The sequence below is a fragment of the Pristiophorus japonicus genome, chromosome 11, assembly GCF_044704955.1.
Source record: "Pristiophorus japonicus isolate sPriJap1 chromosome 11, sPriJap1.hap1, whole genome shotgun sequence".
NCBI classification, from domain to species: Eukaryota; Metazoa; Chordata; class Chondrichthyes; family Pristiophoridae; genus Pristiophorus; species Pristiophorus japonicus.
Genome location: NC_091987.1, coordinates 131,572,561 through 131,599,680, shown reverse-complemented (window position 1 = coordinate 131,599,680; position 27,120 = coordinate 131,572,561). Strand labels below are relative to the sequence as shown.

At 45.8% G+C, this 27,120-nt stretch overlaps 1 protein-coding gene across 4 annotated transcripts in view; it reads right to left on the bottom strand.

The window, feature by feature from the left end:
* Nucleotides 1–27,120, bottom strand: part of esd (esterase D/formylglutathione hydrolase) — a 40,734-nt gene that overhangs the window by 5,670 nt on the left and 7,944 nt on the right. For all 4 annotated transcript variants that reach the window (XM_070894064.1, XM_070894067.1, XM_070894066.1 and 1 more), the window contains exons 3-7: nucleotides 18,278–18,366; nucleotides 5,900–5,998; nucleotides 5,395–5,519; nucleotides 3,305–3,424; nucleotides 417–515 (exon numbers count right to left, since the gene is read on the bottom strand). In XM_070894064.1, coding sequence (XP_070750165.1) covers nucleotides 417–515; nucleotides 3,305–3,424; nucleotides 5,395–5,519; nucleotides 5,900–5,998; nucleotides 18,278–18,366 — 532 coding nt within the window. The remainder of the gene's footprint in view (nucleotides 1–416; nucleotides 516–3,304; nucleotides 3,425–5,394; nucleotides 5,520–5,899; nucleotides 5,999–18,277; nucleotides 18,367–27,120) is intronic.

Genomic DNA, 27,120 nt, shown 5'->3' with positions numbered 1-27,120 from the left:
GGAGTAAAGGGTTATGGGGAGTGGGCAGGGAAGTGGAGCTGAATCCATGATCAGATGAGCCATGATCTTATTGAATGGCAGAGCAGGCTCGAGGGGCCAAATGGCCTACTCCGGCTCCTACTTCTTATGTTCTTAAGTGCACAGAAGCAACCGCAGTTCAGTACAAACTGTCAGTCTCACTCACACAGGCTGATGTCGGAACGAAAAAAATTGCACTAGCACCAACAGTGGATGCTTGGTTCAAGGAACAGTTAGCATTATGGACTGTGCACTACCCAAGTGGGGAGGACACGGGGTGCCAAAAGGGTAAAAGTGTTACATTGTCTTAGCACAGAAATACCCTCATCTGGTTATGGTCAAAAATTCAAAACAGAATTTAAAAATAAATCATGAATTTCCTACTAATATGACCTTACCTCCCATTTGCTTTTATCAGAGCCCAGGTATCCAGTAAATGCTTTCTGACCCCAAGGGGACTGCACAGGGTTGCAGATCGGAGCGAGTGCTGACACAGACTGTCCGGATGTTATTAGGGATCAAAAGCAGAAATACAAATTAATAATTCGTCTCACTTTTCAGTATTATTGCATGTACGCCTTAGAGTGCAGGTTGTGTGGACTACCCAATGTTTTCTTGCTTTTTAAGGGGGGTGAGGGAGGGAGGGGAGGGGAGGAGGGGAAGGAAGGGAGGTGAGGGAGAGGGATGGGGGGGGGCGAGGGAGATGGAGCGAGGGGGGGGCGAGGGAGGGGGAGGGAGGGAAGGGGAGGGGGGAAGGGGAGGGGGGAAGGGGAGGGAGGGAGGGGGAGGGAGGGAAGAGGGAGAGGGAGGGAAGGGGGGGGAGGGAGAGGGAGGGAAGGGGGGGGAGGGAGAGGGAGGGAAGGGGGGGAGGGAGAGGGAGGGAAGGGGGGGGAGAGGGAGGGAAGGGGGGGAGGGAGAGGGAGGGAAGGGGGGGAGGGAGGGAAGGGGGGGAGGGAGAGAAGGAAGGGGGGGAGGGAAGGAAGGGGGGGAGGGAGAGGGAGGGAGGGAAGGAAGGGGGGGAGGGAGAGGGACGGAGGGAGGGAAGGAGGGAGAGATGGGGGGTGAGGGAGGGAGGTGGGGCGTGAGGGAGGGAGGTGGGGCGAGGGAGGGGACGAGGGAGGGGGCAAGGGGGGATGAGAGCGGGAGGGAGAGGGGAGCAAGGGAGGGAGAGGGGGGAATGAGAGCGGGAGGGAGGAAGAGGGGGGCGCGGGCGGGGGGAGAGGCGAGGGGGCATGAGAGCGGGAGGGAGGGAGAGCGGGAGGGAGAGCGGGAGGGAGGGAGAGGGGGGCGAGGGCGGGAGCAAGCGAGCGGGGGGCGAGGGCGGTCACGAGGCGAAGGCGGGCACGAGGCGAGGGCGGGGGGGGGCGAGGGCTGGGGGGAGTGAGGAGGGGCGGGGGCGGGCTCGGGGGAGCAAGGAGGGGCGGGGGGACGAAGGAGAGGTGAGGGCGGGAGGGCAGGAGGGAGGGGGCGAGCGAGGGCTCGGCGGGGTGCGAGGGTGGGGGGACGGGAGCGAGGGCGGGGGGACGGGAGCGAGGGCAAGCAAGGGCAGGAGAGAGCGAGGGCGGGTGGGGCAAGGGGGAGAGCTGTGAGGGAAAGGAGGGCGGGGGGGTTCGAGGGCGGGGAGGTCGAGAGGGAGGAGGGAGTGAACGAGGAGGGAGAGAGGTGAGCGGGGGGAGGGGGAGAGGGGAAGGGAGAGAGGACATCAGCGTTGATTCTATAGACGAAGATGATAACTGTTGAAACAAGTACTGTTGCAATAAAGATACTAATTTGACCACAAATGTTTTGTGGGTCTCTGCTGGTAACTATACATAACACAGAAGAGTGAGAAAAAATAAAAACAGAGATATATAGACACAGATATATGTGAATAAAGAGAGAAAATCCCCACGGTGAGTCAGAATAGTGTGTTGGAGAAAATACAACAGTACTTTTCTAGTCTCAACATAACTGATGTCCCTCACCCCTGGTATCATTCTGATAACCAAGGCCTTGATATCCTAAAATAAAGGCTTTACGTTTACATAACAAAGTCTGTTGGTCTCTTACTACAGCAACAAGGCCATTTCCTGAGGGGAAAAATTCAGCTTAATGAAGTACTTCTTTTTGTACTTACAATGTTTCTTTTAATACTCCTAACTTATGCTCCAAAATTCATTTGTTTCCAAGTTTTAGACTTATTTTTGCACCAACTTATATAGGGATATATACAAGATAGTAAGTGATATAAAAAAATGGAAATCCGCAATATAACAACAACTTGTATTTATATAGTGCCTTTGACGTAGTGAAACCTCCCTTGGCGCTTCACAGGATAATCGTGAGATACAAAATTTGACACCGAGCTGCATAAGTAGAAATTAGCACAGGTGAGCAAAGCTTGGTCAAAGAGGTATAAGTAGGATTACATCATTAGGTTAAGCTGGCACAAGTTCAAACTAGTGAAAGGCAAATTTAGAAATTACATCAGGAAGTTCTTCATAACAAAGAGTGATGGACACAGAATGGAACTTTTGGTACACTAGTGAAGGCAAAAAGTCAGATTACAAGGAGCAGACAGATGTAACTATCTCGTGAACATTCCACCCGCCCCGCAATTATTTGCAACAGATGCTGCTTTTCAGGTTGTTAGTCATATTCATTCTCAGCAGCCCAACAGACAGACACTCTCAATCAGATATGTTTTAAGGTAGGAATGCCCTTTTCCTCTGGTTGTGGAATCATAAGTGCTGATCACTTTCACGTGGTCACAGAGAGTGAGGTAAGCAGTTCGGAGAGGTTTTTTTTTTAGTTATGCAGAGTGTTAAGAACATGGAATGCTTTATCACAGGGAATGGTTGAAGCAGAGACCACTGCAGCCTTTAAGAGAAAAGTGAATAATATTTGAGACAGAGGAAGGTATAGGGTTCTGGAGAGCAATCAGGGCAGTGGGATTCGTTTTAGAGTGTTCTCGCAAAAGATGAGCTAAATGGCCTTTGGTTCTATAGTTTTCAAATTAAACTCAGTGATGTCAGTAATCTTTTGAATTTTGGACCATTTAGTTCAGTAAATACATACCTAACACATACTATTTTTTCCATACAACAGGTAATGCACCTTCTGCAAGGTAGTCAGAAGCATGACTGGAAATATTTAAAATTTCTGTTACATAGTGTAACATAGCAGCACCCCTGTCATATGTCTAGAGTAAGCAGGCATCGCATGGTATCCAACTTCAGAAATTATGATGCTGTACATATTTTACTTGTATTCTAACCCAGCTACTAGTGTCCAGGAATGGTTGTACCTTATATTTTCCAGGGTTTTTCAAAGCACAAATCAGAGCCCCATGACCACCCATTGAGTGGCCAAAGATGGACATCTTCTCAGGATTAACAGAGAAATTGGCACCTATCAGACGAGGCAACTGAAAAAAAAAACAATAATTAGCAAATTTAATTGCATCAACCAACCTTAATCAAGATATGCTAATACACGCAAACAAAAATATCACACACAGGTAAAACTGACACCCGTAGCCATTCTTTAAAAAAAACATCATTTATTTCACTCCTGTTTATATAGAACTCTTTAGTTTTCGAGCACAACACAAGCATGTAAGGACGCTTTCAGTTTCAAAACCCTGGCTCATTATATTGATTTTATTAAAGGGGAGGTGTTACAGTTGGCAGGCTTGAGAAAATCATGTAGACATTAACTGGTAGAAAGACAAGAGATACACTCCAACACCGCATACTACTGAAATAAAAACCGAAAATGCTGGAAACACTCAGCAGGTCAGGTAGCATCTGTGGGGAGAGAAACAGAGTTAACGTTTCAGGTCGGTGACCGTTCATCAGAACGCAGATATTATTGAGCTCAAGGCCTTTTGTGGCTATCACTTGCTCCTTGGAGACCAAGGGGCTGAAATTGCCCCTCTCCTTAAGGCCTGTTACCACCGCAAATCGGCGGCCATGCTGCGGAGTGGAGTGGCTGCCGACTTTTCGTGGAATGGCCGCTAATAGGCCAATTGCCCTTCCAAGGTTTCCTGGTGGTGCCCCAATTTCCCCCCCCCCCCCCCACCTTAACGTACCGCTGCTGCTGGTAAGTGAGTCATCACCATGCACACTGCCAATTCCCCTCCGAAAAACTTCGGCCCGTCCGGTGGTGCCAAAACCTGGTTTCTCATGGTGATGGCGGTGTGGCTTCCCTTAAAGGGGAGATGTACTATTGTTGGCCGACTGTCATGTCGGCCCGACAATTATGCCCCCAGGTTTGACCGGGCCACCAACAGGCAGTCTGGCACCCCCTCTTGGATGCCAGGCCGCTGGCCTGGCCGAAACCCTCCCTGGTAGCCCAGTGGGCTGAAGTTTTAAAATCGCAGAGGCTCTTCCCTTTAAGTGAAAGGGAGAGCTGTGGTGACACAGCACCGTGATGACGTCATTGCAGCGGTCACTCCGCACCGCCCCCAACTTCCGCCCCTCAGGTGTTGCCACCGCCCTTCCAGATCCAAGGAAAAAAAAACAACAAAGAGTCGAATGTCGCTCAAGAGGTGACCTGAACCGCAGCTGCAGCAAATACTATCGAAACGGGGTGGGAGCGCTCCGTTTCGGGCAGGGGGCAATTTCAACCCCCAAATGTTCAGTTGGCACTGGAGTATTGTGAGATTAAGTTCACCCACGATAGCACGAGACTCCAAGAACTACTGCAGCTAGCAATGCCCTGTATGGAGCAATCCTGATATGCGAGAGATCAAAAACCTGTGTGTAACAACAATTGTTTGCCACACTGAGATACACTTGCACAAAACTGATTAGGTAGAGAGCTTCACTCTAAAAACTTGTCGTATTAAATAAATTGGACACTACCAGATCCTTCCGTAAGGAGGCTAGAATATTTTGTGCAGAATTAGCAGAAGCTGGTTCGAAACAGAAATTACATTGAATCAAAAGCTAGACTCTTGCTAGTCCACAAACAAATGAAAGTGAGATCGATCGATTTTTGTTGGGTAAGGGTATCAAGGGATATGGAGCAAAGGCGGGTAAATGGAGATGAGGTACAGATCAGCCATGATTCGAGGGGCTGAATTAAGAGCGACTTCTAGTTCCAATGATCCTACTTCTGTTCCTACATTCCTTATATTCAACAAAGTCAACGCCATTCCGTGACAGACCAGAAGAGGGCGTGCTTCAGTCTGAACAACTTAACCATCAGCTACCAGCACAGCTGAGAACCTTGAAAAGCTATCCAGTGTGATCCGAATGTGTGACCAGGGCTGGTTAGCAGTACAGTACTTTTGATTAACCAACCAGCTTCAACAGAAATGTTCTCTTCATTTCAAAATTAAACAGAAGTTACTTTCTCAATTTTGGAAAATGCAGCCCCTGATCAGAGTACCTCCTCTGTAATGTACGCATGCATCCTGTAGTTCGACTTCCAAGGCTCCTCTGTGGCATTTATGTAAAACCCAGCCCCTGTACCAAAGTCCCAGCTATCGTCCTCGCCTTGAATATTGCAGGCACCTGGAACGACAACACACATTGGTAACCCACAAAGCCATTCAGAACATGAAGTAGATCAAATGAACTGTAAAGGTGGCTACTGCTTTCACCTTTAACAATATATTACCATTAGAATGATGTATTTTCCTTGTTATTAACAAAGGTGATTTTTGATATTCAATTACCATAACTGGCAGAAATTTTTAAACTGCCCTCGTACTTATTTTACATTCACAATCACTTCCTTTTGCATTTGGAAGGCTATTAACTGTAGTATCTGATCGACACAAAACAGCTCAATTTAAGCAAAAATTTACAACTTTTCTCATTACTTGAACTGTATCCTAATTTTGGGTGGACATGCAGAATCGAATGGAATGATTTGAAAGTTAAGTACTCACGCGGACTGGTGTCTGGGGCTACGATGACAATGCCATGTTCAGCTGCTGCTTGCTGGCTAGCTGCTTTGGTTATGAAGTTTTGTTCCGTGCATGTTAATCCTGCAGCAAACCAAGAAAGGATTCAACTTAGAAGACTGAATTTTCACATTTGTTTGTGCTGCAAGAAATATCTCAGTACATTTTGGGAAAAGCAGTGAAAGAAAGTATCCTGAAACAGCAAGTCTCCTAGGAACGCAGAGATCTAGAGCTGTAGATAAAAAGATATTTAAAAGGTGGGAAAGCAGACAGAAAGGCCATAAAAAGACAAATAGAATTCTGAATTTCCTATACAGGGATACAATGTAAAAGCATGTTAAATTCATGTAAAACACTGGCCAGACTACAGTTCTGGGCAGCCTATTATAATAACGGAACCAGGGAAAGGGTGCAGTGAAGATTCACTAGATTGGTACCAGGAATATGATTAGAGTTAAGAAGAAAAGCTGGAAATTTTAACTGGAACAGAGAGGTTAGGAAAGGTCTAATAGAGGTCTTCAAAATTATAGAAGATTGTGAGAGAATAGACAGTGGATTGTTTCCACTGGTTGGTGAACTGGTAAGAAGGAGCCATAGACAGAGGATTATCAGTGGAAGAGTAGAGGAGGAAATGTTTTCACATAGGGTTATTAGAGCATGGTTGCTTTACCATAAGTGACTGCGAAAGCAGAAACTACAGCATCATTTAAAATGAAACTGGAAAAGTATTTAAAAAGGAAAATAAAAGGATAGCAGGAAAGAGCAGGGAAATGGGATGAGGGTAGATAGTTTCAGTTGAAGAGCTCCCAGTGGCATAGGTGTAAAGTCTGGGAAAGGGAGCAATCTGAGTTGCGCGCACACACACAAATATATTACTTTACCACAACAAAGCAGCAAAAAGAGAGATGAGTACAATGTCTGGGATTCAGCAACTAAAGGGGTGGCAAAATTAACCGAACCGTGACCGAGAAATAGCAGTTGCGAGCAGACATGCTGGTAGATGGTTATTTTCCAGCGACTACAGTAGATTCCGAGTTATTCAAGACTCAAATTACATGTAGGTACCAACGATATAGGTAAGAAGCAGGAAGAGGTCCTACAAGCTGAATTTAGGGAGCTAGGAGTTACATTAAAAAGTAGGACCTCAAAAGGTAGTAATCTCTGGATTGCTACCAGTGCCACGTGCTAATCAGAGTAGAGGGAGCAGGATAGTTAGAATAAATACGTGGCTTGAGCAGTGGTGCAAGAGGGAGGGATTCAAATTCCTGGGACATTGGAACCAGTTCTGGGGGAAGTAGGACCTGTACAAAAGGGACGGTCTGCACTTGGGCAGGACTGGAACTGATGTCCTCGGGGTAACATTTGCTAATGAAGTTCGGGAGTGTTTAAACTAATATGGCAGGGGGATGGGAACTTATGCAGCGAGATAGGGCGAAGTAATATGGAGTCAGAAACAGATGGTAGAAAGGTAAAAAGCAATAGTGGAAGGCCGAGTAAACAAAGGCAAGAAACAAAAAGGGCCACACTACATCATAATTCTAAAAGGACAAAGGGTGTTAAAAAAACAAGCCTGAAGGCTTTGTGTCTTAATGCAAGGAGTATCCGTAATAAGGTGGATGAATTAACTGTGCAAATAGATGTGAACAGATATGATGTGATTGGGATTACAGAGACGTGGCTCCAGGATGATCAGGGCTGGGAACTCAACATCCATGGGTATTTAACATTCAGGAAGGATAGAATAAAAGGAAAAGGAGGTGGGGTAGCATTGCTGGTTAAAGAGGAGATTAATGCAATAGTTAGGAAGGACATTAGCTTGGATGATGTGGAATCTATATGGGTAGAGCTGCAGAATACCAAAGGACAAAAAACATTAGTGGGAGTTGTGTACAGACCTCCAAACAGTAGTAGTGATATTGGGGAGGGCATCAAACAGGAAATTAGGGGTGCATGCAATAAAGGTGCAGCAGTTATCATGGGTGACTTTAATATGCATATAGATTGGGCTAACCAAACTGGAAGCAATATGGTGGAGGAGGATTTCCTGGAGTGCATAAGGGATGGTTTTCTCGACCAATTTGTCGAGGAACCAACTAGGGGGGAGGCCATCTTAGACTGGGTGTTGTGTAATGAGAGAGGATTAATTAGCAATCTTGTTGTGCGAGGCCCCTTGGGTAAGAGTGACCATAATATGGTGGAATTCTACATTAGGATGGAGAATGAAACAGTTAATTCAGAGACCATGGTCCAGAACTTAAAGAAGGGTAACTTTGAAGGTATGAGGCATGAATTGGCTAGGATAGATTGGCGAATGATACTTAAGGGGTTGACTGTGGATGGGCAATGGCTGACATTTAGAGACCGCATGGATGAACTACAACAATTGTACATCCCTGTCTGGCATAAAAATAAAAAAGGGAAGGTGGCTCAACCGTGGATATCAAGGGAAATCAGGGATAGTATTAAAGCCAAGGAAGTGGCATACAAATTGGCCAGAAATAGCAGTGAACCCAGGGACTGGGAGAAATTTAGAACTCAGCAGAGGAGGACAAAGGGTTTGATTAGGGTAGGGAAAATAGAGTACGAGAGGAAGCTTGCAGGGAACATTAAGACGGACTGCAAAAGTTTCTATAGATATGTAAAGAGAAAAAGGTTAGTAAAGACAAACGAAGGTCCCCTGCAGTCAGAATCAGGGGAAGTCATAACGGGGAACAAAGAAATGGCAGAACAATTGAACAAGTACTTTGGTTCGGTATTCACTAAGGAGGACACAAACAACCTTCCGGATATAAAAGGGGTCAGAAGGTCCAGTAAAAAAATAGGAACTGAGGGAAATCCTTATTAGTCGGGAAATTGTGTTGGGGAAATTGATGGGATTGAAGGCCGATAAATCCCCAGGGCCTGATGGACTGCATCCCAGAGTACTTAAGGAGGTGGCCTTGGAAATAGCGGATGCATTGACAGTTATTTTCCAACATTCCATAGACTCTGGATCAGTTCCTATGGAGTGGAGGGTAACCAATGTAACCCCACTTTTTAAAAAAAGGAGGGAGAGAAAACAGGGAATTATAGACCGGTCAGCCTAACATCGGTAGTGGGTAAAATGATGGAATCAATTATTAAGGATGTCATATCAGTGCATTTGGAAAGAGGTGACATGATAGGTCCAAGTCAGCATGGATTTGTGAAAGGGAAATCATGCTTGACAAATCTTCTGGAATTTTTTGAGGATGTTTCCAGTAGAGTGGACAAGGGAGAACCAGTTGATGTGGTGTATTTGGACTTTCAGAAGGCTTTCGACAAGGTCCCACACAAGAGATTAATGTGCAAAGTTAAAGCACATGGGATTGGGGGTAGTGTGCTGACGTGGATTGAGAACTGGTTGTCAGACAGGAAGCAAAGAGTAGGAGTAAATGGGTACTTTTCAGAATGGCAGGCAGTGACTAGTGGGGTACCACAAGGTTCTGTGCTGGGGCCCCAGCTGTTTACATTGTACATTAATGATTTAGACGAGGGGATTAAACATAGTATCTCCAAATTTGATGATGACACTAAGTTGGGTGGCAGTGTGAGCTGCGAGGAGGATGCTCTGAGGCTGCAAAGTGACTTGGATAGGTTAGGTGAGTGGGCAAATGCATGGCAGATGAAGTATAATGTGAATAAATGTGAGGTTATCACTTTGGTGGTAAAAACAGAGAGACAGACTATTATCTGAATGGTGACAGATTAGGAAAAGGGGAGGTGCAACGAGACCTGGGTGTCATGGTACATCAGTCATTGAAGGTTGGCATGCAGGTACAGCAGGCGGTTAAGAAAGCAAATGGCATGTTGGCCTTTATAGCGAGGGGATTTGAGTACAGGGGCAGGGAGGTGTTACTACAGTTGTACAGGGCCTTGGTGAGGCCACACCTGGAGTATTGTGTACAGTTTTGGTCTCCTAACTTGAGGAAGGGCAGCGAAGGTTCACCAGACTGATTCCCGGGATGGCGGGACTGACATATCAAGAAAGACTGGATCAACTGGGCTTGTATTCACTGGAGTTCAGAAGAATGAGAGGGGATCTCATAGAAACGTTTAAAATTCTGACGGGTTTAGACAGGTTAGATGCAGGAAGAATGTTCCCAATGTTGGGGAAGTCCAGAACAAGGGGTCACAGTCTAAGGATAAGGGATAAGCCATTTAGGACCGAGATGAGGAGAAACTTCGTCACCCAGAGTGGTGAACCTGTGGAATTCTCTACCACAGAAAGTTGTTGAGGCCAATTCACTAAATATATTCAAAAAGGAGTTAGATGAAGTCCTTACCACTAAGGGGATCAAGGGGTATGGCGAGAAAGCAGGAATGGGGTATGGAAGTTGCATGTTCAGCCATGAAGTCATTGAATGGCGGTGCAGGCTCGAAGGGCCGAAAGGCCTACTCCTGCACCTATTTTCTATGTTTCTATGTTTCTACATAGAGCAGTTTGTAAAATACAGCTGAATGCAAATGGATAATGGTTCTCGCCAATTGGCCAATTTAAGCGACTGCCAATTTAAACATAGATGTTTTAAGTGGTGGGCACGGATAACCTGTTGTTATAAAGAAAAGGATGGCACTAGTGTTAAGATTTTTAAAAAGTCATTCATAACTGCTTCAACAACTGACCTGACGATACTATGAATGAAGGGATAATCTCGGAGAAAACCCATAAATGGCTTTCCCATGATGCGCGCGCGCACACACACACACACACACACACACACACACACAGAGTTAACAGATGAGAGCAATGTTTGAGAAGGATAGTAACAGCTTCCCAACATTACCCACTCCTCTGAGGTGTGTATGCGAAACAGATACTGGAGTTTAATAATGATTTGTTTTCCTGCTTTTGAGGGACTAACCTTGTTCTCTTTACGTGTCAGGGGGGCCAATTCTTCAGACATTTGAACAGTTGAGCCGACCACTGTATTGAGAGATGACCAACATAGACTAAGGGCACTGGTGGGTAGAAGGAATGAGTGTAGCACTCTACTCAAGATCCCATGCTGCATTTAGTGAGCAGTTTTTAAAATTACTCCAACTGGAAGGTTTGTACAGATCTAGTTTACAAAGGGTTTTCTTGTGCTCTTCAGTAATAGGCATTGGCAAATTTTGGCATCCAGTGTCTTGAAGTACTTGCAAACTCGGGCAAGATGCAGACCGAAGCTTCCGTTACTACACCCAAATGCACTTCAACTCCAACTTCACAAGAGCACTCCCTACCCATGAGTATTCCACTCTCAACACTAGTTGTCCTTATAACCGTGGAGGGAGTTGACAATTTGCATCGAATTAAAGGGCATTTTGTAGCGGATTCTCACCCACCAGAAACTGGATTCAGGCTGTCCAAATTTATTTTGTGCAGGAATCTTGAGATGGTTTTAATCCCACCATTATAAACTGAATTCTAACCTAGATCTTGGGTCTGAAAGGACAGTACATTAATCCTTCGTACCAAGGAGTTTTGCTTCTCTAATTAAAGTGACGTGAATTTCTGTGGGGTTTCTTTGTAATTTGGAAAGGGGACCTCATTACTGGTTGGTTTAAAAGGAAGCTTATGTTGGTACTTTTGACTAGTGTGACTGATGCTGATAAAATCATCCTGCCCACAGCAAGTTACTTTTCTTAAGTTCTCTCTCACTGTATTGTTTTGTCAAGAATGGCATGCTTTTCCTTCATCTGTCCATAGCTTTGATGCAGTGCTGAATGCATTCAGGGTTTATTGTGATTACTAACAGAACATTTTGACAAATGGAAATTAGTTTGACAAAGTACAGCTTTAGAGAGTACACCAGTAAAACAACAAATCGTGTAGCAGCGTCTATGGTAAGGTAGGGTGCACCGAGCCAGTGGAAGAAATGGGCTTGACGGGATAAATGGATTTCCTGCGTTAATGTGTTCACACAAACATAAATATTGCAAATTGAAAAACAGCTCAAAAGGTAACACTGTAATTTTGGCCAATCAACAAAGGGTTCTGCTAGTGTATGTCTCACCCTAAAGATATAACAACAAAGTTAGGCATTTAAAAGTTATAAACATAGGAGTTAATGAGTCTCCAAGATGCACATTGAATACCAGATATTACAGATGCCAATCCTAATGTTTGCACTTGCTAAATTTGGCAGCTGTTTGATGGGACATTGGTAGTACTTTTCCGCTTTGAGGTGCCTACTGTACATGATTCAACATTCCTGAAGCTTAAAAAACATTAAAAGCATCTCAACAATTTGCACTTAAGGTAGAAACAAAATGTCCTAAGTACTTCACAAGGCAATAATTGGATGGCAAGCCAAAGGATGAGATATTCGGAGGATTTACCAAAAGCTTGATTGAAGAGTGAGAGCTGATGTAGAAGGGTAGGACAGAATCCCCCCGTAACTTCACATTGACAATGAATGCCAAAAACCCACCTTGCAATATTTTTCAGAAATGAGTTGAAATCAGAGAGTATGAATACCATTATTTTCTCCGAAGCTGCACGTTGATTGCTGTTGACTCTTCTCTTCTCTGGCTGTCCCTCGGAGTCGAGGGTGACTTGCTTCCACACTAATGAGGACCAAGGTGACTGATGAGACCAATGTGGGATCTACAGTCTCTGTCACAGGTGCGGCAGGTGGTGGTTGAAGGGACAGGTGGGTGGGGTGCTTGGTTTGTTGTATGCTCCTTCCGCTGTTTGTGCTTGATTTCCGTGTGCTCCCGACGAAGAGACTCAAAGTGTTTCCCAAATGTTTCTCCTCCACATTCAGCGGTCATAGGCCAGGGATTCCCAAGAGTCGGTGGGAATGTTAAATTTTTTCAGGGAAGCTTTGAGGGTGTCTGTTAGATCTCTTAATTTCCAATGAAATACGAACTCCGGTTGTAGTTTTAATGTAATTTTATTCTGGCAGCAGCAACAAGCTTCTGGGTTTAGACCTGGCCTTTGTCCTTCTGAGACCACATGGCCAAAATGGCTGTTCTTATACCTGACTCAATTTACAGAAAAGAACATGCCTTCTTTGACCTTATTGGCTCAATTGATAGTATGTTAACCTTTAATTGGCTCGCTGCCAAAGGTCCTGTAATGTCATGTTGATTGATGACTTAATGCAATGTGGTCTGTGTTTTCTCAAAACTGCAGCCAGGCTGCAGAGCTTGAATTCTCTATCAGTGTCCTTGAAGCGTTTTCTCTGCCCTCCTGGGGCTCGCTTGCCGTGACGGAGCTCGGAGTACAGTGCCTGTTTCAGGAGTTTTGTATCAGGCATGTGGACTACGTGGCCCGTCCATCGGAGCTGATTGAGCATGGTCAATGCTTTGATGCTGGGGATGTTGGCCTGAGAGAGAACACTGACTTTGGTAGGCCTATCCTGCCAATGGATTGGCAGGATTTTGCGGTGGCAGCATTGGTGGTACTTCTCCAGTGCTTTGAGGTGCTTACTGTACATTGTCCATGACTCTGAAGCATAAAGGAGGGCGGGAATTTCTACTGCCCTGTAGACCATGAACCAAGTGCCAGGTTTGAGATCTTGTTTTTCAAACACTCTTTTCCTCAGGCGACCGAAGACTGCACTGGCACATTGAAGGCGGTGTTGGGTTTCATCATCAATGTTTGTCCTCGCTGACAGGAGGCTCCCAAAGTATGGAAAGTAGTCCATGCTGTCCAAGATCTTGTCGTGAGTACTGTGAGGTGTGGGCAGGTTGGCAGACAACCTTTGTCTTACCGATGTTTAATGTAAGGGCCAGACTCTCGTATGCTTTAGTGTAGGTGTCAACGATGGTTTGGAGCTCGGCCTCCGAGTGTGCGCAAACACAAGCGTCGTCTGCATACTGTAATTCAATGACAGAGGTTGAGACAACCTTGGTACTCGACTGGAGGCATCGCAGGTTGAACAATTTCCCGTTCGTCCTGTGGATTCGCTCCACTCCAGCAGAGAGCTTGTTGGAGAGTAGATGAAGCATTGCAGTGAGAAAGATTGAGAAGAGCATTGGTGCGATGACACAGCCTTGCTTGACCCCAGTCTGCACTTGTATGTGGTCTGTGGTGGATCCGTTGGTAAGGATCACGGCTTGCATGTCATCGTGAAGCAGGCAGAGGATGGTGACAAATTTTTTGAGGACAGCTGAATTTTAGAAGGACACTCCATAATCTCTCTCGGTTGACAGAGTCAAAGGCTTTTGTGAGGTCAAAGATGGTCATGTACAGAAGTTAGTGAGTCACAAAGAAAAGAAAAAGAAAAACTTGCATTTATATAGCGCCTTTCATGACCACAGGACATTCCAAAGCGCTTTACAGCCAATGAAGTACTTTTGAAGTGGAGTCACTGTTGTAGGAAACACAGCAGCCAATTTGCGCACAGCATGCTCCCACAAACAGCAATGCGATAACGACCAGATAAGCTGCTTTTTTGATTGAGGGATAAATATTGGACGCATTTATTTGCACTGCCAAAATGGCCAACATGCTCCACCCTTTGTTTCTGATTGGTCCCCTTGGAGGATAAGCCACACCGTGAAGTTTCACAGGAATGTTTCACTGGAACTGCCCATCCCAAGGTCTCACCGACTTTGCAAATTGTTACTCGATCCACTTTGACTTCCTGAAGCGACAAAGGACAAAGCTCCCAAGAACACAGCAAGGGCCAGTCAAAGTCCTGTACCCCAGTCCAAGTACATGCCTCCCCCAGCCAAAGTGCTTTACCCCAGTCCAAGTACATCTCTCCCCCAGACAAAGTGCCTTACCCCAGTCCAAGTACATCTCTCCCCCAGACAAAGTGCCTTACCCCAATCCAAGTACATCTCTCTCCCAGCCAAAGTGCTTTACCCCAGTCCAAGTGCATGCCTCCCCCAGCCAAAGTACTTCCCTCCCCCAGCCAAAGTCCTGTATCCCAGTCCAAGTGCATCCCTCCCACTCTCTCCCCAACCCCCCACCCCCACTCTCTCCCCAACCCCCCACCCCACTCTCTCCACCCCCACTCTCTCCCCACCCCCCACTCTCTCCCCATCCCCCACTCTCTCCCCATCCCCCCACCCTCTCACTCTCTCCCCACCCCCCCCACCCTCTCACTCTCTCCCCACCCCCCCCACCCTCTCACTCTCTCCCCACCCCCCCCACCCTCTCACTCTCTCCCCACCCCCCCCACCCTCTCACACTCTGTGTGCTACTCACTGAGCCACAGCTGACACTGATTGAGTCACAAATTGGCACAACTTTCCATCCCTCAGATACTCCCGACCTTTGCTCTGCACCTCCCCACAGTATGGAGGAGATTCATTAGCACCCTGTTAATGAATCAGTGTTAGCAGCCAGTGCACCAGATTACCAAGGAAACTGAAGGAGGTTTTCCATATAAATTTTAACAATTACTTGAAGGTGAAAAAATTGCAGGGGTATGGGGAAAGAGCGAGTGGGACTAACTGGATTGCTCTTCGAAAGAACCGGCGCAGACTCGATGAGCCAAATGGCTTCCTTCTGTGCTGTACAATTCTATGATTCTGGAATTCTCTCCGGAGACCTCGCTACACTCCTTTAAATTGCTTCTCAAAACCCATCTTTTTTCCCAAGCCTTCGATCACCTCCCTTAATTCTCTCTGGATGTTTTCATCCTCTCATTACTCAGGTGCATTGAGCCATGGGTCATTCGTTAAAGGTACTATATAAATGCAAGTTGTATTATTACATGCAGGATATAATACATAAAACACTAAAAGAACAGTAATAAAGAAAATGAATGTCACCGTAGATATTCTTTATGCCGATATATAGCAGTAGTTACTACATAATGTTTTAGCAGGGTAGCTGGCTGATGAACAGCATTATAGGGTGAAGTGCAAGTGTTTTAAAAGTTAACATCTCTCAAGCAGTAGCTGACTCAGGTGAAGATTTATAGCTACCCAGAACAAATCCATTACTGTTTGGAAAAGCTAAAACCAGAACCTGTCCTGAATGTACTCATCAAGTACTTTGTGCGGCTGCCATATCACTGCGACAAAGGACACTTTCCAAGAGGCAGGTTGTTGCCAGAATATGCTGGTAGGGAAAGAAATTGTCAAGTCTCCAAGTCAGTCAACAGCAGACCTTAAACTAAATGGCATTTTCTGAAAGGAGAGTCAGCTTAGATTCCGACACACTGCTGTGGTCCCGTTACAATAACTGGGGCATCTGTACTATGCTCTGTGAGCTCCCAGCATTACTGAATTAATGCACAGGTGAATGACAGGCTATAATAATTGTTTTCCATTCAGTTATACTTGGAAATTGGCAGCATGACGGCAAAGTGGCACAAGCATTTTGCAGCTATTTAACTACACAGTGCCTTCTATTGCTCTTGTCAAGCGTTATCATGCTGCTCCACATCAACCACATTTTTCAAGACAACACTACACCATAGAATTGCAAGGTGAGCTAACCATACAAAAGTATTGTCACAACAAATCTCATGGAAACCAAAGTAAATGAGAAAGCGCTGAACAAAATACCTTAAATACAGCAACCTATCTGTTTGCCAATGTTGTTTGCAAGTAGAATCAAATCAACCTAACACGATCACGATCCCTGCGAATGCCTAGGATAAAGTCACAGCAGTGTCTGTTGTTATTTCTAGTCTTCCAAACAGGGTATAGCATCTCTGCCTCATCGAACAGTTGGCCTCTCTTGTGGTACATCAGGTCAGCCATTGAATGGGACACTGTGGGGGACACGAGCAATGTGCCATGATAAACGAGTCTAGTCTTACAACAATTAGGGAGCGGTATCTCAAGGAAGCGCACTGGATCCCATAGTTTCTCATCTTCACCACCAACAACCTGGTGGATGAAACACAATTCGTAACTTTGTCCACTTTGCCAATGAGGATATAGGGCTCCGATTTTCTGGTCACCTGCGCACAGAGGATGGAGGAGCTCACGCCTGTAAGGGAGACACCCCTGATCTCCGTCCAGAACAGAGAATTAGCTGGACTCCATTTGGGGTGTGCATTCCTCGCCACCAGGTCTTCCCCTATCCACTGCGCCCAGACTATCCAATAGCTCTGGGTGCAGGAACAGGGAACTCTGTCCCATGAGCTTCATAGGGAACTAGTCGTTCTGTACAACAGACTCCATTTATTAGTCTTTTAATTTATGAATTAATCTGTAGAGGCAACAATTGCAAAATATAGTATTTTAGACATTAAGAACCAGTACTGTTGCTTCTGCGTGAAAACTGCTTCTGCGTGAAAACTGCCTCTCACTGCTTTCCACAAAGGAGTTTCCAGTGCTGCAGTTTCAGCCACTGCATTTAACACTTCCAGAAGTCAACAATTTATTCACAAGGCCGGACAATGTTCAAAGTTCAGTGGACGTTGAGCATCACCAACACAGATGGTATCTGCTAAGTTTCCATAAAAACACACTCATGGAACATTTTATCCTCTGCCAGGAATATCAGTGGGCAGATTCACCGTACTTCCCCCTCCACACACTGTTTATAGAAAGCCAGACAACAATATTTTCAGCAGACAAAAGAAATATGACTAGTTCGTCAGTCCAATGCAAATGGTAACATCAACTTTTCATGATCAAAGGTGACAATTGTAAACAATACAAATGAGTACATTTATTTAGGTCTGACAGCTTTTAAAACTGTAAACTGACGTGGCGGAGGATTGTCTGGGGGATGGGGGAGGAATGAGGAGGCTGAGGATTGTCAGGAAGTTGAGGGTTGTATGAGGAGGCTGGGGATTGTCTGGGAATAGCGGAGGAATGATGAGACCCTGGCTCCCCACTGTCCATCTGGACACCCATGGAGACTACACCCCGTCCAAACCCCATCCTGGCAGGGCCCCATGTCCCCAGCCTGGCAGGGCCCCATGTCCACCTTTCTTACTCAACTTACCCTACGAGGCAATAGGTTGGGCCCTGTCAATCTCCGACACCTGTTGCTGTTTAAGTGTATTACTCTGTAGGGTCCTTGGTACCTGGAGAGGTTATGTAACCCGTGATGTGCTGGGACCCAGGGAATCATACCAATTTAATAGAATTTTAATTTTTAAGGCAAGTAGAAAATATAAGACAGCATGCAATAAGATGCAAAAGCTTCTCTTATCTTCCTAGCAGCATCCCAAAAAAGGAGCCTCATTTCAAAACTATTTCACAGTATTTTTGATAAATCCCCAAATATATGAGTGGCAGTTACCGGTGAAATACTGAACGGATCTCTCAGATATGGTAGTTTATTTTCTAGTGATCGATTTACTGGGTTAGTCTGAAATGAGCCCACAAGAAAAAGGCATCCTTTTAGAACCACAGTAAACTACTGTGCACTGTAAGAAGGCTCAGAGAGATAAGACGGAAAATGCACAGCATTTTTACACTATTTTAAATTACCTGAAAGCCAGTACAGCACAGGACACTTCACACTCTCTGCTTTTGGAGGTAAATAGATTCCAAACCGCATCTTGCATTTTAACTCCGAGCTGTCATTCAAAACAAGAATTAAATACTTTTAACATTTTGTAACACATCCCATCAACACAAACAACAAAAAATAATGAATCTATCACTTTTGGACAAGATTTCTGATCTTAGCCACTCTCCTCGGGTAAGCACTGGATTTTGGAAAGTGCTTCACCACTCAAACAAACATCAAGGCTGTTCTCACCTATCTCTGACTGAGCAGGTACAGACAGCCACAATCAACAGAAACTCTGAACCAGCCAGACATGCCCCACTAAAACAGGGTTAATAGGATGCTCGATCCTTGGAGATGGAGCACGCGGTGTCCACCGGTACGCTCGCGGCCTTCCGCGAGAGGTGGGCACCGGAGGGACTGGAGTGCATCATCACGCCCGGCAACCAAATTTTAATTTGATTTTACGTTTTAAAGTTTAATTTGTTTTAATTGCCGGTGCTTTTAGTGTCCCCCTCTCCTTTTATAGGGGGCACTGGAAAAAGGAAAAAATTTGATTTTAGTGCCCAAAAAAAAAGGGCCTTGTAAATGTCTCGTGTGTGTCATCCAGGTCGGGTGGCACGGATACATGTTTTATGTTTTGCAGGTAGACTCTAAAAGAGTTAATAGGATGCTCGACAGGTGCGATGGACATAACCCTTTCAGACAAAAATTGGTGTGTAGTATGAAGAGAGAGAAAGCGCACGCGCGAGAGAGAGCGAGTGAGTGAGAGAAAGAGCGCGAGAGTGAGAGAAAGAGCGCGAGAGTGAAAGAGCGCAAGAGAAAGAGAGAGAGAAAGAGCGAAAGAGCGCGAGAGAAAGCGCGAGAGAGTGAGAGAGAAAGAGCGAGAGAGAGAGTGAGAGAAAGAGAGAGAGCGCGAGAGAGTGAGTGAGAGAAAGAGAGTGAGAGAACGAGCGCGAGAGAGAAAGAGCGCAAGAGAAAGAGCGAGAGAGAGTGAGAGAAAGAGAGAGAGCGCGAGAGAGTGAGTGAGAGAAAGAGAGTGAGAGAACGAGCGCGAGAGAGAGATAGAGCACGAGATAAAGAGCGCGCGAGAGAGAGAAATAGCGCGAGAGAGAGAAAGAGCGCGCGCGAGAGAAAGAGCGCTGTCGAGAAAGAGCACTGTCGAGAGCGCGCGAGAGGGGGAGAGGGAGAGAGAAAAAGCGCGAGAGAGAGAGAAAGAGCGCGCGAGAGAGAGAGAAAGAGCGCTGTCGAGAAAGCGTTGTCGAGAGCGGGCGAGGGCGCGAGAGGGGGAGAGGGAGAGAGAAAGAGCGCGAGAGAGAGAGAGAGAGAGCGCTCGAGCGAGAGAAAGATAAAGATGGAGAAAGATAAATAAAGATAAAGATAGAGATAAAGATAGAGACTTGCATTTATATAGCGCCTGTCACGAGCATCGGAAGCTCTAAAGTGCTCTCCAACCAATGAAGTACTTTTTGAAGTGTAGTCACTGTTGTAATGTGGGAAACACGGCAGCCAATTTGCGCACAGAAAGCTCCTACAAACAGTAATGCGATAATGACCAAATAATTTGTTTTAGTGATGTTGATTGAGGAATAAATATTGACCACGACAATTTCTTTAAAAGGAACTTTAGAAATGGGGGATAACAACATGCATATTACATACACACCTGACATATCTTCTGTTCACGGTCTCTCTTAGCTCAGAATAGTCAATTTGCATGTGTCACACCCCACTTAAAAACAATGATTACAGCTCACTTCACAGAAGGCTCCACTCAGTTCTATCAGAAATGTTACAATTCTAGATCAATTAAGCATCAAAAATAAAAAGCTGTGGTGATGTCAGAGCGCCGCATGTAGGGTTGTGACTTTAGCTGTAAAACAGTTTATTACAGTTTAATCGCATGATTTACAACCCAGTCAAATTTTGCTAAAATACCGTTAAACTTTCCTTATAGTGTGCTGAAATTGCTCCATCGTAATTGCTAAAGTCAGTTTCTGAAATTAAGTTCGAGCCCAGGACTCATTATTGTATCCTTATCGAGGTTCTTATTTATACTGCTGTCACATACACCATTAGAAGTAGTGATAGAGACTGTGATACTGGTTGGAGAGAAGACAACACATTAGTTTAGAGGTCACATTCAAATTATCTATATACTGCATCTGTGTCATGACCATTGCTCACTGAACCTGTAAACAAATGACAAGGTCGGTCATTGACCCACAGCTGATAAAAGATTAAAATAGAGACACAGGGCCCGAAATATACCGTCCCCGAAGGGACGGGTACCGCGGAGTTGGGTGGTCGATCGGAAAATAAATCAATGGGCCGCCGCGGTCAGGCCATATTCAGCTCGGGGAGGATTTCAGCGGTGTTCACTTCTGCTGGAAACGGCGCGGTGAAGCCGCAGTAAAGGAAGGTTTCCAGCGGTGAGCTCTGCAGTGTGCGGGCCACTGGGAAGGGACGACCACAGCGAAATTCACTGAGGAAAAGCTAGGACAGTTCCCGGCAGTGTCCCCCGCGAGATTTTCGATGCGGTACTCGAATGTGACACCGCTGGGACCCTTTGGTAGGTAAAAAGTTTTATTAATTATTGTTTTTATTTCATTTTCCAGCATCCGAGGTATTTACCTTTTCATATAATTTTATTAATTGTTTTGGCTCCAGTAAACCTGCTGAGTGCTGCTCAGAGGTTTGCACATACCCCTGTACTTTTGTACAACTTTCAGGTCTGACTCTTTAGTGGAGGCCTGTGGACTGCAGAGCTCTGCTGGGCAGGGTTCACCCTGAGGATGGAGGAGTGATGGGAGGGCGACACCTGGTCAGAAGCAGGGCGGCACGCAGGAGAAGGCGTCGCCATCAGCACTGGGGGCAGACAGGCAGTGGGTAAGGGAGGCAGCAGCCAAGATTCATTCATTCTGCGCCAGACCAGTGTGCCCGCCGTCTTCACCGTCCCGAATCAGGATTGTGGTTGGCTGCTTGGGGACAAGGGATACCCCTGTCCACATGGCTGCTCATTCCTCTAAGGAACCCCAGGACAGCGCCAGAGCATGCATACAATGATGCTCATTGTGGCACCAGGTGCATCATCGAGCAGTGCACAGGCATCCTTAAGCAGAGATTCTGGTGCCTGGACTGCTCTGGTAGCATCTTGCAGAACTCTCAACGGGTCTCCATAATCGTCATGGTCTGCTGCATGCTGCACAACCTGGCCAACATGAGGAGACAGCCGCTGGAGGTCGAGCCAGCAGTACCTGAGAAGGAGGAAGAGGAGGAGAAGGAGGAGGAGGTGGATCCCCACCGCCCCAGAGCTAGGAGGCGTCGACCCATCGCCACCTTGTTAGGGTCGGGTGCAGACTGGCCAATACCCTCCTGGGAGGGAGTGTCCTCACATATATGGAGGTGCCTGACATCACCCCTGCAATCTCCCTCCATGCATTATGGACTGCCTGTCTGCCAGGTCTCCCCACGTCAGGAAACAGTATTCTTCTTCAGTCCTCCACACCGTCCATCAGTGTCTCCAGCTCCATATCAGTGAACCTGTTGGCTCTCCTTGCACCTCTTACACCAGCCATCCTTCCAAACTCCCTCACCCCTCAGGGCCTTGCTGCAAATCCTGGCCTTTGTAGCAGCTGGCTCATTAGAAACCCTTACCTGAATTTCTCAGAGCTGATAACGCTCAAATTAAGACAGCCACACCGCTGAAAAATCTACTTTGGAAGTGTTCCTTAGCGCTGGAACCCATTTGTTCACTTTTGGAGCTGAATATGAGGTGGCCCAGCCACTCAAACATTTTGGTGCTAATGGCCACACAAAGGTGGGAGAGCACCAGCTTTCCAGCGGTACTGAATTTCGGGCCCAAAATGTTCTGGAAACCATTATTAAAATGACAACATATAATATATTAACAATATTGTATGCTAAATATTCTCAAGTATGTAGACTGAGAAACAGTTATCATAATAGAAATACAATTTTAAACTTGGGTAAAATATCAAGTCCAAGAACAATAACTCTTCCTTAGAGCTCAACTGGCAAAGTTCAGTTTAGATCAGGAGGCTATTCATAAGATAGGAGTTAAGGGCAGGAACAATGCAGGGCCTGTAGGCGGTGGAAAGGGAGAAAGTGTGTGTGACCTGAAGTCTAGATATGGTCTTGCTGGTGCTGGGGTTGTAAAATATTTTAAGTTGAGAGCTATCATGTTGCTAACGAGCAAGTTCCACTGTTTGCCCCCTCCAGGCTGGATGGCTGGTGAAAATAAAGGTGGCTACAATTCAATTTATTCCACTGCATTAAACTTATTCAGTATATCAAATTTCAGGCTTCTCCTACAGGCAAGGACTGGAAATGGAGAGGAGCCACATACTGGCTAGACATAGACAAGGTTGTATAACTGCATATGTAAAACAACCCCCTCACCACGCCCCCCCGCCCCCCAATTGATAATTAAAATGTTTTCATCAGATTTTATATCACCCATCTAGACTTAAAATTATCAGTCCTCCATGTGCTGGAGATGTGAGGAAGCAGCAGAGAACCTGCTGCACCTGTTCTGAAAATGTCTCAGGGTTACTATATTTAAATTGGAGAAAAACGATCCTCGATAACCCATTAATAATACCAATGGTTCCCATGTTCTGAATAGTGATTGGGGGATTCAGAGACTGGGGGCACACCGACATTACAATAGTGACAACACTTCAAAAATACTTCATTGGCTGTAAAGCGCTTTAGGACATATAAATGCAAGTTCTTTCTGACTCTATAGACAGTTGTTACACAGTCACACTTTCGCCATGGACTTTCTCTGATATCCAGGATGTTCCAATCAAGCCAATGACAAAATCACAGCCAGAATGAAATAAAGGAAACACAAGCCGCTAGTGGCAGCCATTTATCTTTGCCTCCAGAGGCAAACTGCAGCGAAGGCAAGGAACAAACCACATCAAGAGGTTTCCCCTACCTCCCGAGATATGTCCAAGTCCTCATTTATACTGCAGAGGCAACTTATCCACAACCTCTGTATCATCACCTCATGCTGGCATCTCAATTCCTTTGGCTCTTGCTACTGGAACCGGTTGCCAGTAGGGCAGGTAGTAAGCTCTCTTTGGTCCCATGTCCTCCTCACTGGTCTTGCTGGAAGAGGACATTCGCTCGGGTCCTGTGGGCAGGGACCTGGTGCTTGTGCAGCATTTGCACTTACCGCAGTGTACTGCTGCACGGGATTATTATTCATCCGGGCCACGTCCCAGCCGGGTAGGATACGCCCATTAGGGTCTTCCGCCATTTTTTCTTGTATTTCAATTGTCCCTGCCTGTGGGGGCTATGACCTACCCAGATCACTTTGCATCACGTGTTTTCAAAGTAGTTTTGGCCAACGATAGACATTACCAATGGGACCAATGAGGAGACACGACTCACTTGACGAGAATACGCCAGCGATCACAGCTATGGTAACCAACCAGATTGGCGCTCTTTGGCAACAACGCTCAAGAGAGTCATAGTTACTCCCGTTTATCTAGCTTCCCCTGAAATGCATTTATGCTATTCGCCTCAACTACTCCTTGTGCCAGCGAGTTCCTCATTCCAACCACTCTGGGTAAAGAAGTTTCTCCTAAATTCCCTATTGGATTTATTAGTGACTATCTTATATTTATGGCTCCTAGTTCTGGTCATTCCCGCAAATGGAAGTCTCTTCTCTACGTCTACCCTATCAAACTCTTTCATACTCTATCAGGTCACCCCTCAGTCTTCTCTTTTCTAGAGCCTTTTAAATTTTTCCTGATAGGTATAACCGCTCAGTTCAGGCATCATTCTAGTAAATCTTTTCTGCACTCTCTCCAGTGCCTGAATGTCCTTTCTATAATATGAAGACCAGAATTGTTTTCAGTATTCCGTGTGGTCTAACCAAGGTTCTATCTAAGTTTAACATAACTTCTCTGCTTTTCAATTCTATCCCTTCAGAAATGAACCTGTGCTAATTTGTTTTTTTATGGTCTTATTAACCTGTGTAGGTACTTCTAATGATTTGCGTATCTATACGCCAGATCCCTGATCCTTTACCCCACTTAGACAATTATTTTCCAAGCAGTATCTGGCCTCCTTATTCTTCCTACCAAAATGTACTCCTCATACTTATCAATATTGAAGTTTATTTGCCAATTACACACCCATTCTGCAAGTTTATTAATGTCTTCCTGCAAATTTTGAAATTGTACTTCAATTTCCCCCAAGTCCAAATCGTTTATGTAAATAGTGAACAGTGGTAACAGTCCTTGTAGAGCGCCATTTCCCATCATTTGCCCATCTGAGTAACTACCTTTAACCCCTACTCTCTGGTTTCTGTTTTGTAGCCAGCTAGCTATCCATTCTGCTACTTGTTCCGACTCCACATGTTCTGACCATAGTCATGTGTCTACATTATCGAAGGCTTGTTGGAAATCCAAACATATTATGTCTACTATAGTAACTTCGAGGAGGCGGGAGTTCGGGCGGCAGATCGGAGAGGCTTATAAAGGACAGCGAGACCAGGAGTCCAGGGAGGCGGGAGTTCAGGCGGCAGATCGGAGAGGCCTATAAAGGCCAGCGAGACCAGGAGTCCGGACGGCAGATCGGAGAGGCCTACCTGTGCAGCTGCAGCGGGGAGAGAAGGCAAAAAAGACGTAGAAAGAAATCGAAAGGTGACGTCACAGCCAGGGGGGCAAGTGATTCGCTGGTGATTGGTAAGTAGTTTTTCTTTTCTATATCAGCAAGTAACATTTAGCATTGTTGTTGCCAATTTATGTTTATCTAAGGGTTAAGTCATGGCAGGACAGCTCGGACATGTGTTATGCTCCTCCGGTACTATGTGGGAGGTCAGGGACGCTTCCGGTGTCCCTGACGACTATGTGTGCGGGAAGTGCATCCACCTCCAGCTCCTGACGGACCGCATTACGGCACTGGAGCTGCGGGTGGATTCACTCTGGAGCACACACGATGCTGAGAATGATGTGAATAGCACGTTTAGCGAGTTGGTCTCACCGCAGGTAAAGGGTACACAGCCAGATAGTAAATGGGTGACCAACAGGAATAGCAGTGCAAGGAAGGTAGTGCAGGGGTCCCCTGCAGTCATCCCCTTGCAAAACAGATACGCCGCTTTGGGTATTGTTGAGGGGGATGACTCATCAGGGGAGGGCAGCAGCAGCCAAGTTCATGGCACCGTGGGTGGCTCTGCTGCACAGGAGGGCAGAAAAAAGAGTGGGAGAGCTATAGTGATAGGTGATTCGATTGTCTGGGGAACAGATAGGCGTTTCTGCGGCCGCAACCGAGACTCCAGGATGGTATGTTGCCTCCCTGGTGCAAGGGTCAAGGATGTCTCGGAGCGGGTGCAGGACATTCTGAAAAGGAAGGGTGACCAGCCAGTTGTCGTGGTGTACATTGATACCAACGATATAGGTAAAAAAAACGAGATGAGGACCGACAAGATGAATTTAAGGAGCTAGGAGCTAAATTAAAAAGTAGGACCTCAAAAGTAGTGATCTCAGGATTGCTACCAGTGCCACGTGCTAGTCAGAGTAAGAATCGCAGGATAGCTCAGATGAATATGTGGCTTGAGGAGTGGTGCAAAAGGGAGGGATTCAAATTCCTGGACATTGGAACCGGTTCTGGGGGAGGTGGGACCAGTACAAACCAGACAGTCTGCACCTGGGCAGGACCGGAACCAATGTCCGAGGGGGAGTGTTTGCTAGTGCTGTTGGGGAGGAGTTAAACTAACATGGCAGGGGGAATGGGAACCTATGCAGGGAGATAGAGGGAAATAAAATGGAGGTAGAAGCAAAAGATAGAAAGGAGAATAGTAAAAGTGGAGCGCAGAAAAACCCAAGGCAAAAAACAAAAAGGGCCACATTACAGAAAAATTCTAAAGGGGCAAAGTGTGTTAAAAAGACAAGCCTGAAGGCTCTGTGCCTCAATGCGAGGAGTATTCGGAATAAGGTGGACGAATTAGCTGCGCAGACAGCAGTTAACGGATATGATGTAACTTGCATCACGGAGACATGGCTCCAGGGTGACCAAGGCTGGGAACGCAACATCCAGGGGTATTCAACATTTAGGAAGGATAGGCAGAGAGGAAAAGGAGGCGGGGTGGCATTGCTGGTTAAAGAGGAAATTAATGCAATAGTAAGGAGGGACATTAGCCTGGATGATGTGGAATCGGTATGGGTGGAGCTGCGGAATACCAAAGGGCAGAAAACGCTAGTGGGAGTTGTGTACAGACCACCAAACAGTAGTAGTGAGGTTGGGGACAGCATCAAACAAGAAATAAGGGATGTGTGCAATAAAGGTACAACAGTTATCATGGGCGACTTTAATCTACATATTGATTGGGCTAACCAAACTGGTAGCAATGCAGTGGAGGAGGATTTCCTGGAGTGTATTAGGGATGGTTTTCTTGACCAATATGTCGAGGAACCAACTAGAGAGCTGGCCGTCCTAGACTGGGTGATGTGCAATGAGAAAGGACTAATTAGTAATCTTGTTGTGCGAGGCCCCTTGGGGAAAGAGTGACCATAATATGGTAGAATTCTTTATTAAGATGGAGAGTGACACAGTTAATTCGGAAACTAGGGTCCTGAACTTAAGGAAAGATAACTTCGATGGTATGAGGCATGAATTGGCTAGAATAGACTGGCAAAGGATACTTAAATGGTTGACGGTGGATAAGCAATGGCAAACATTTAAAGATCACATGGATGAACTTCAGCAATTGTACATCCCTGTCTGGAGTAAAAATAAAAAGGGGAAGGTGACTCAACCGTGGTTAACAAGGGAAATTAAAGAT